The sequence below is a fragment of the Mustela nigripes genome, chromosome 13 (genome assembly GCF_022355385.1).
Source record: "Mustela nigripes isolate SB6536 chromosome 13, MUSNIG.SB6536, whole genome shotgun sequence".
In the NCBI taxonomy this organism is placed as follows: Eukaryota; Metazoa; Chordata; class Mammalia; order Carnivora; family Mustelidae; genus Mustela; species Mustela nigripes.
The window spans coordinates 136,471,254-136,481,290 of record NC_081569.1 but is presented as its reverse complement, the minus strand read 5'-3'; the positions used below and the strand labels follow the sequence as shown (position 1 = coordinate 136,481,290).

General features: G+C 54.8%; 1 protein-coding gene across 1 annotated transcript; it reads right to left on the bottom strand.

Moving 5' to 3' along the window:
• Positions 1 to 3,930: 3,930 nt before the first annotated feature.
• On the bottom strand, positions 3,931 to 6,812 carry TCL1B (TCL1 family AKT coactivator B). The gene is made up of 3 exons (XM_059372162.1): positions 6,651 to 6,812; positions 4,140 to 4,310; positions 3,931 to 3,981 (listed from the first exon to the last, which is right to left on the bottom strand). The coding sequence occupies exons 1-3, from the start codon at positions 6,810 to 6,812 to the stop codon at positions 3,931 to 3,933; spliced, it is 384 nt and encodes a 127-aa protein (XP_059228145.1).
• Between the last annotated feature and the right edge of the window lie 3,225 nt (positions 6,813 to 10,037).

The window sequence follows — 10,037 nt, the reverse complement described above, 5'->3', positions numbered from 1 at the left end:
GCTGACGTGTGCTCATTACCAAGCTCTGTCTGTTCTCTCTCCCCAGCCACTCTCACATCCGTTCATCTCTCCCACCCCCACAGCCTCCGCCTGACCGTGCAGAGGAGGGGAGCAGGGACAGGGACCCTGGGGACATGGGCTCCAGCCCCCAGAGCTACCACTTCTGACTACAGACCAGCGCACATGGTTGGGGTCTGGCTTCCTCACCCAGAGTGACAGAGACAGCAGTCTCTGCCCATCTCCTTGCTTGCTGGCGGGGTCAAAGTTTTACCTCACACTGTGTATTTCACTTACAATCTGTGGGGTAAGGTGCTGTAAAGATGGCGGAGCATCGTGTAAAGGTGAGGATTCTGCTACCCTGTTTCTTCCTCCAGGAAGCCTCCCTGGATCACCCCACTGCAGGACCACCAGCCCCTCCTTCAGCTGCATTCAGCCCTGAGGCCACAGTCCCTGCCTCTGCAGTCAGACTGAACCCGGTGAAAGTAGGGAGCGATTCCTACTCACTTCTCTTCCCCTGATGCTCGGCTTTGGGCCTGGCACAAAGTTGAGGTTCTGTCAATGTTTGCAGAACCTGGCCATGTGCCCGCAGGAAGCTCCTATATTGAGGAAGAACAAATACACAGATGAGCAATCTGTCTCAGGCAGAGACCTGGCACCTAAAGTTTCGAACGGCTCCCTTGGAAGAAGACATCCAGTGGGTGACTCGGCCCGGAGAGAGACAGAGCAGGGCTCACCCAGGATGCAGACCTCCAGGGATGCGTGACCCATGTCTAGAAGCCCACTGTGGCCCAGGGGGAGCCATCACGGGCACAGCACATGCATGGTGACCCCACAGACTTCGGCAGTGCAGGCCATGCTGGTGTGCAGACCCGAGGCAGTGCCTGGAAGGCAGCAGACCCCCAGGGTGCATCCCCAGGGACCAGCCTAAGCCCAGGGACCCTCCCCCGTGCCATCAGACAAGTATAGGCCCTGGGATGCAAGCTGCAGAGACTTCCTGCTGGGGGCTGGGCTCAAAGGCCATTTCTCAGGGGAGAAGCTGCACCCAAGCCCAGACTAGTGTCTTCCTTCCCCCATCCTGGGGACCTGTCCAGGGGCTGGACAGCTGGCATTCCCAGACATCGCTAAGAAGCTGGCACCCCAAAGCCAGCCTGCCTGGCACCTGAGAGGTATGTATATTTCTTGGTCATGACACTGGTTTCATGGCTGCTGGGCAAGGAGGCGAACGGGAGCAGAGTCCCCTGCCATGGATCACACCCGCTCTGGGGTCCGCAGAGCCCCCCACCCTGACATGCCTCCTTCCCTGCCATCCCTGGCTCCACAGACCTCCCCCGGGGCTAAAAGGGCGGCTTCCTCACTCTTGCCCTGTGAGTCATCATGCGGTCATGCCTGGTTTGTGCCCACCATGTGGGCAGCCTGGCACCCCCCCGCCCAGGGCCCCGTCTCAGGCCAGGCGAAAGGGAAGGCTTGCTGAGGGCAGGACGGTTTTCTAAAGAGCCTATTTCTCAGAGCACAGAAGCCTTTAACTGGAAGGGGCTCAGCCCAACCGCAGCTCGTGGGGTCTCCTTTTCCTCAACCATCCTCCACGGTGGACCCCAGCTGTGACCATGATGCTCCCTCCCCTGACCTCTTGCGTCCCCGTGCAAATGACATTTGGCAACTCCTGGAGACACTTGTCAAAACTTCGAAGGGGCAGAGGGGAGGCGGTGGCATGAAGAGGGCAGGGACAAGGGGTGCTGACGAGCACACTACAATGTGCAGGGCAGCTCCCCGCCGTAGGGAGTTACCCAGTCCCCGATGCCCGCAGTGCTGAGCGTGGCCCCGGTGCTGTGGGGAAGCTCTTTGGATCATGGCCCCGTGTGCTGTTTCAGGAACCACCCTCCAAGCCTGCAAAGTGGCTGTGACAATGGACACGCCCACCACGCAATCCCAGTCAAGCCTCTACCTCTACCAACACCGAGGACATAGATTTCTGAGTTCTGAAATCGGGACTTCTCCCCTCCAACACCTGGGCGTCTCCTGTAAGTTGCTAGTTCCTGGCATGTGCCTCATTCTCTTAGAGATTTCTAGAAGTTTTCTTGCATTCTGCACCCTAGGGGCTTAGTATCCAGTCCCAATGTCCTCCACCTTTGCCTTCTAGGATGCTGTCCTATAGAAAACGTGTAACTTGAACAACCGTTTACATGGTCTTTGGCTTTCTGTGTCTCCTTTAAGGTTTCTTGGACCCCAAGATCATGACTATATTTTCCTGTGCTTTCAGGATTCATTTTTAAGGTCAGGACTTCGATTCTCCGGTGATGGCTTCTTATCACTGGTGTAAGGGAGGGAGTGCCCTCTTCTTCCCTCGTGGCCTTGGCCAGCGCCTCGGACTTCACCTCATGCTCCACTCAGACAGTTCCCTTCACCATCCCGCAAAGACACACGGGCAGGGGTGTCATCCGTTTCTGAGAGCCAGGGTTCTCCTGCCTTCTCAGAGCTTCACACAGAACCCCCAGGGGAGGCTCACCTCCCGCTTGTCCCCTGACATCATGTGCCTGAAATGGGCCAATCACAACTTCCTCCCAGCACAGGAAACGCTTAACGGGAAATTAAAATTCACCTCAACCTTAAGTGCCCCTGCTTTTCTGCACTAGAAACCAGGTGAAGACAAGCTCTGATTCAGCACCAAGGTGGACTCCAAGCAATCAAGTTTAATTAACCAGCCATGGGAGGAGCCCTCAAGGACCAGCATCACATCCACCAGCATAAGGACGGACGAAGCTGGAGAACCACTGGCCAAGTCTGTCCATCCACGTGCTCCTGGTACAGGTGGGCCGCCTGGGATTCCACCTCCTCCGGCTCAGCAGGTCCGCAGAACCCAAGCCCCAAGTCCAGACCCAGCTCCCTCTGAGGCCGTCTCTTGGAAACTGAGATGCTCCCCACCTGAAGGGAGCAAGTTGAGGGCAAGTTCCAATCACGGGCGGCACTGGAGGCCGTGGGTCTGGCTGGAGCCCAGTCTGGGGGCCTCAGAGGGACCTGCAGAGAGGCACCTGGAAAATGGCATCGGGGGCACAAAAGGGAAGGAGAAACCATGGCTCGCAGCCAGTAGGGGAGCAGGGCCCAGCACTCAGATTGGCCCATCCAGGCGGGTCACGCTGAGCGCAGAGCTGAGCAGAGTGGGACGACTGAGGGAAACAAGAAAACCAAAGTTGGCAAAAGCGCTGCTGCCTCTCTCCCTCCAGGGAGGCCGTGCTAGGTGCAAACAGAAGAGCAGGTATGAAGAGATCCTCCTGGAGGATCCCTGGGGCCAGGGAGACCTGGGAGAAGACAGAAGGAGGCAGAGCATCATGGAGGAATGGGGCCCCCAGTCCAAGCAGGACCAGACTGGGAGGGCGAGGACCCAGCTCCAATCCCTCCAGTGCATGGGGTCCTGTCCCAGTCAGTCTCACAGAGAAGGTATCTGCGGGTGGAGGCAGGGTCCTTGAAGGCCACTGCCAGTGATGAGATGCACGGTACCCCAGTGCCATGGTCAGGTCTAGGTAGAGGGCCACGCTCACTGGACCTGAGCTTGAGCACCACTGTTTCCGGGCTCCAGGCCTTGGAGCAATCCTTCCAACCCACAGAGCCTCAGCTTTCTCATCTGTAAAGTGGGACATTAATACATGCACCTTACAGCATTCTTGCAAAACTTAAATGATGACTATTAACTGGTGAGATCTCGTGCTTTGTGAAGGGGGGGGCTGGTTCACAGTGACAATGAGAGACCGGGGGGGGGGGGGGCGGGGTTGGCTTTGTGAGATGAGCTCAGGGAGCAGCAGGAGGGAAAGGAAACCAGCACCATCTTCCAGTAAAGAGAAGAAGCCTCCTTGCTTTTGTCGGCTCTGCGCACTGCGGGACACGTACCTGCCCGTACCAGCCCATGAGCATCAGCCCAGAGTGGCTCTCCACCGTCAGTCACTCCCTGGGGGGCAGCTGTGCCAGGATCAGCTGCTCTGTGGAGGCAATCTGCAGGAGAGGGGCAGCAGTCAGAGCCCCCCAGGGAATGCTTGTCCAGCCACCTGAAGCAGAGGGGAACCCGGCCCCTCCCTCCCTGCGCCCACTTTGCACGCATGCAGCCAGCACCTGCTCCTGCTCACCCTCTCCTGGGGCCACCACACACTTGCCTGGCCATGGTCCACCACTTCCCAGAGCCTGGAGTCCATTGCTCTGTACCTTCTTCCAGGGTAGAGCTGCCACGTGAGGGGCAGCTGGGAGAGGGTCAGCTGGCTGGGGGACATGGGCTTCTGGGGGTGCACTGGCATCAGCCACAGGTGCACTGTGATGCTGGGTTCATGCTGAAGGGACGGGAGAGGAGGTGTCGCATCAGGGACAGGGCTCCCGACAGCTGGGCACACAAAAACACACTCAGTCCCGGATGCCTGGCCCAGCTCGTGAGCTGCCCCTTCTGATGCAAATGTTTTCAGAATCCCAGACCTAAACCCATGGTACCATCTCTCGGGGGTTTGGTCTAGACCTGGGATGATGGATTCTCTCTTGGCTCCCTCCCAAGTACGGTCCTCCCACCGACCTGCACCCTGCCTTACCCCACTGTACCCCTGAAAAGTTAGCCACTTCTCCCACCGGTCAGCAACCTTGGGTCTGCACTGATTATGCCTTGGGCCTCTGTCTCGGCCATTTCTAGAGAATTTTTAACCTCTTTTTTTTTTAAAGTAAGGTGTCCGTACACCTTAGGACCGAGGAGTGATGGGTTTCCCCCAAAAATATGTTGTAGTTTTGATCCTGACTTTCACATACTTATTATAAACACAAAAAATGAAGTTTGACCAACACATAAAGGTGTAAGAGTGAGTGGAGGGAAAACCTCCACCAACTATAACCAAAGTTGCCTTGGTTATGCAAAACAAAATGGAAATTTCTTTACAGCGGCTTTATCTGAGTATCTGTCTTTGTGATGAGCATACTAGTCCTTTTATCAATCGTACAGAGAGCAAATAATTTTTCTCAGTTTGCTGCCTTAACTTTGCTACCGGCTCTTTTTGCAGAGGAAATAACTTTAACTACATGGCAAAATCTGCTTCCGTTTGGATTGTGACTCTAGATAGGGTGTCGGCAAAGTGTAGGCCCAAGTTGGCCTGTGAGCTCCTTTTGTCAATAAAGCTTTATTGCAGATAAACAGATGCTCATTCCTTTACATGCTGTCTTTGGCTGGTTGTGCCCAAGGGCACAGTCCAGTAGTCACCATAGGGTCCTTCAGGCCTGCAACATGGAAAATATTTACTATCAGACCCTTCACAGAAAGTTTACAGAAACCACCTCGGGTTCACTCAGGCTCAGAAAGCTGCTTCCTGGGGTGCCTGGGTGGCTCAGTGGGTTAAAGCCTCTGCCTTCCACTCAGGTCATGATCTCAGGGTCCTGGGATCAAGCCCCACATCGGGCTCTATGCTCAGCGGGGAGCCTGCTTCCCTTCCTCTCTCTCTCTGACTACTTGTAATCTCTGTCAAATAAATAAATAAAATCTTAAAAAAAAAAAAAAAGAAAAAGAAAGAAAGAAAGCTGCTTCCCATCCCAAGATTATATGTGAAAATCCAGGTCTACTACTAAGAAGTAAGTACTCTAAATAAGGGGAAACGCTCATTCTCCAGGTACCCCCCTGCATCCACTGCTACCTGATTTGAATCCACTTTTCCTATTGGGAAAAGTGGATTAAAAAAACAAACAAACTACTTTTTATGCTTCTAAAACAAAACAAACTACCAAAATATTTTGTCCAGAATTTTTTTTGCATGCTTTATTTGGGGCAGGTGTGGAAAAGACTTTACAGGGTTCTCTACCAAAAATGTTCTGGATAACCTCCATGAAGAGTGCTAGAAGTGTTCTGTATTATTTAATGTCAGCGAATCAATTATAATGAACTAAATGGCATTTTCAAGAACTTGACAAGCTTTTACCATATCACACAGAGGTATTTATTGTACCCCTCTCCGATGGCTCTAAATCCCTCACCTGGGGGCACTGTTTCCAACCTCAGTGATTACCGTTAACACCCGGGGAGCTTTTGAGCCGCAAAGGGTGTTACTCTACCCTAGCTTCCAGATCTGGGATCTGTTTCCCAGGTGGGATTCTGGAAGGTGGGGTCTGTCAGATGCCCCCAAGGCTTTTCAGCTATGGTCTGTGACTTACCTGTCACGAAGGTATATTATTCCTGTTTTGCTGATAAGGAACCCGAAGCTGAGATTTCTTTTACCCCTCTCGGCTCACCTGCTGCCTCCTCTAGCTGGCAATGCGTCCTGCCCTGGGCCTGGAAAACTCCTACTCATGCTGCAGGGCCCAGGTGAGGAGCAGCCGGATCCGTGAAGCTTACCCAGCATGCACTGGGAACAGTACTGGGCCCTGACCTATGGCGCCCCTTCGGCCTCCCAGTGAGGGCTGCATCCTCTGCTACTCATAAGCTCATGCCACTGGGGTTTCCAGGGTCTGCCTCATGCACAGACAGCGGGGAGCGAGCTGTGCTTGGACCCTGCATGAGTTGTTTTTCAGGACAAGTGAGAATGGTCTCCTCTTGCCTCTACCCCAGGCTCCCTTATTGCTGAATGAGCCAGGTCCGCCTGGGCTGAGGTCCTTGCGCAGGCCTCCCACCTCCCACCCACCCCGCACCCCTGTGCCTGGCAACTCACTGTGCTGCCCGGGGACCCCCTGGCCCGAGCTCTCTGGGAGGGACTGAGCCGCACGACCACGGTTACCCAGGTCCTCCCCTTCTCGTCCTCGTAGATGCCAGGCCTCACGGCCCACAGACGGTGCGGGGGCACCCCAAGCCACGGAGAAGCCTGAGAGGCCATGGCAACACCGCAAACCACCAGGAGGCCTAGAGGTACAAGTGAGCCCTCCCAGGTGCCAAGCCTCCTTAAGTGGGGCTACTCCCGCGCGGGGCGGGGCCAGCGGGCGGGGCCAGCGGGCGGAGCCACACTGGGGACCAGGGCCTGGGCCACAGCAAGGGCCCACCCAGGGGTGGGGAAGGCAGCGCACCGCAGGGGGCAGAGAGGCAGAGCCGAAGGGCGGGGGCTGGAGGAGCTGGGCCAATTCCAGACGGCTGGGACGGGACAGAGGAGGTGGGAAGGCGCCTCCCTGGGTACCAGGTCACCCACCCTCCACCCTCTCCACCCTCCCACCCCCCCTCCCCCTCCCCCACCTCCCGCCTCTGCGCCCAGCACAGGGGTGTCTCTGCAGCCCCCTCCCGCACACCCCCTCCCCAGTCCCCTCCCAGTCCGGTAGTCTGTCCCTGACCGCCCCGCCCCACCCCTGCCTCGGGGCTTGTGCCCAGGCCTCTGGGAAACCTCCCTGCTCCAGGTCTCGGGCTAGCACAGACTGCTGGTCTTCCACCCGTGGGATCATTCCTTCCATGGGACTCTGTGTCAGGACCCTTCTGGGAGCTTAGAGGTCTCCCTCAAGCACAGTGGGCTCTTCCCCCTGGGCGTATGTGGCAAACGGTGCAGAGGATAAATCAAGCCCTCCCATCAGAGAATGAGTCAGTGCCCCAGGGACATTTGAGATCAGAATCATGCGGTGACAGAAACGAGGCCTGGAGAGAGAGGGCGTGTGGCCGTCTTGCCCACCCATCTTTGGCCACAGGGTCCGGAGTGTCCACTTGGCCTGGCCATCTAATTAGCTCTGCTCACCATGAGGCCACAGAAGCAAGAGGCGGGCCATTTGGCGGGCACCTGGGCTTTATTTGAATGCACCAGGAAGGGATCATTTTCTTTTTGAAAACCAGAGGTATGAGTCTTCCAGTTCACATTGCAATAATTATGCAGATGATATCATTCCTCTGGGAAGACTGAAAAATGATTTCTGGCCAGGTTCCTGATCTGGTATAAATGGCACGGAGAGCAAGCACCTTTGAAGAAATCACTGGGCAGCTTCTGTAGAGGCTGGAGCCTTTTTCATAGCAATTCCACCGCCTCCCCTGGCGTCTACCCATCTGGCCCGGGATTGGGGTGGTCCTAAGAGAAAGGACATTATGGTCTTGATAAAGTGACCGCATATGTGGGTTACATCTGTTACCGTATTCCATTGGTTGGAGCAGGCCCCACCCACATCCAGAGGGGACCCATCACACAAGGCTGTAGATACCAGGAGCCAGGAATCATGGGAGCCCCCCAGAGCCTGTCTGCTGCAAGTACCAGCCCCCAGGTTGCTATGAGGATCAGATGAATGTGTATAAAGAGCAGTGCCTGGTAATTGTGGGTCTTCAAGAACTGAAGTCGGATAGTTGTTTGCACACTGGTCCCCTTCCCCGAGGGCAATCCATCAGTCTTGCCCTTGGAATGCTGTTGTAACTAGTACTTACCTCTATCTCTCCTCTGGTAGTGATATTCTCAGCCTCGCTCCCAGATGAGCAGGTGTGTGGCTGTAGAGTGGCTAGGGGCAGAGTTCATCGGTAGGTACAGAGCATGGTGCCAAGCAAGACAGTTGACCTGTGTCGTCTTATTTATGTCCTCCCAACAGCTCCGTGAGCTAGAGATTGTCATCCACATCCCATAAACCAAGAAACAGAGGCTTGAGCAGTTTCAAAGCCTGAGCACGGTGGGCAGGGGGGGGAAGAGGGTGAACCCACCTGCTCCTGGCTTAAGGCTCCTATGCACGCAGGCGGGCAACATGGCGGCAGAACTGAAAGTAAAGAGATTTCCCCCGACTGCAGCCAAAATGGCAGCAGGGTCTGCAGTTAGACGAAAATCACCTCCCCATGAGTATGGGGACAAGATGTAAGTAGAGGCTTCCATGAGGAACCAGAACAAAATCAGCAGAGAGTATAGGGACCCCAAAGGAACAGACTGCTTCACTGACCGTCCTCTCCTGCCATGTCCCCTCGTCCCTTGGACCTGCCCTAAAGAAAGACCAGGGCTGGCAGGCAATGAGAACAAAAGTTTGGGACCTTGTCCTGCAGCTGGCTTTTGTGCAGATCATGTCTGAGACATGGCAATGTCTCTGGGCCAGGCTGTCCATCTTTGGGAACTACAACTTGAAGTATTCACGCTCTGGAGTGGATGTCACCAAAGTCTTAAGACTTTGAGACACAGACCTGTCCAGGATTGCTCTCTGGTCAAGCCCGGTAATAACTATGTTGCCTTGCCTGGACCCTATGCTGTCCTCCTCCGGCAGGGGAAGCCCTTCACAAGCCCCCTAAGCCCTGTGTCCCAGCACTAGGACCACCCAAGCCGGGGGCATGATTCCAGACCCTGAGTAAAGGGAGCACAGAGCAGAGTTCGGAAGGCTGTTGAGAGTCACTGAGATCTCCATATGGTCTGCTCAGTTTCTCCCACATGCTGAGCCCAAAATGCCCAAGGCAGGCAGAACACCAGAGGCAGATGGCCTGGAAACAGCATGGCACAGAAGGGCTTGTTCCACTGGGAAAGCAGCAGGAATGGACTTGGAAGAGGGGAAATTCAGGGTGCATTGGAAGACCAGGAAATAATGAGGACTAGCCAGGGCTGAGGACACAGTCTCGTAAGATGAAGGATGAGAAATGGGACAGTGTACGCGAGAGGAGGATGTCCATGACCTACTATATGTCCATGACCTACTGAAGTGCCAGCCAGACCAGCTGGTTTCAGCTGAGTTGGTCAAGAGCACTGACGATGCTGGACAAAGGGAATGGTGTCTGAACACACTTGCTGAATGTCTGAACATGGTAAGACAAACGAGGGACATGCTAATCAGCCACTACTAGGAAAGGCCTGGGTGGGGATGGCTCAGTTAACAACACACACAAGAACATCTAAATGCCAGCTCTGCCTATGTCCATTGGTGAACAGAATAAATTTGCAGGATGTTAAAAGAAACTCAACCTCTTGGGGTGCCTGGATGGCTCAGTCTGTGAAGCATCTGCTTTCAGCTCAGGTCATGATTTCAGGGTCTGGGGATCAAGCCCCACATCAGGCTTCCTGCTTGGGGGGAGTCTGCTTCCACCTCTCCTGCTCTCTCTGCTTGTGCTCTGTCTCTCTCAGATAAATAAATAAAGTCTTAAAAAATAAAATAAAATAAAATATAAAATAAAATAAACCCAA

Bases quoted from the DNA above. Each gene is read 5' to 3' on its own strand.
- TCL1B (XM_059372162.1), bottom strand. From the start codon at position 6,812: ATGGCCTCTCAGGCTTCTCCGTGGCTTGGGGTGCCCCCGCACCGTCTG. The intron at 4,311-6,650 runs GTGAGTTGCCAG...CCGTCCCTTCAG, and splicing joins GGGGGTCCCCGGGCAGCACA to CATGAACCCAGCATCACAGT. The intron at 3,982-4,139 runs GCAAGTGTGTGG...CCTCTCCTGCAG, and splicing joins AAGTGGTGGACCATGGCCAG to ATTGCCTCCACAGAGCAGCT.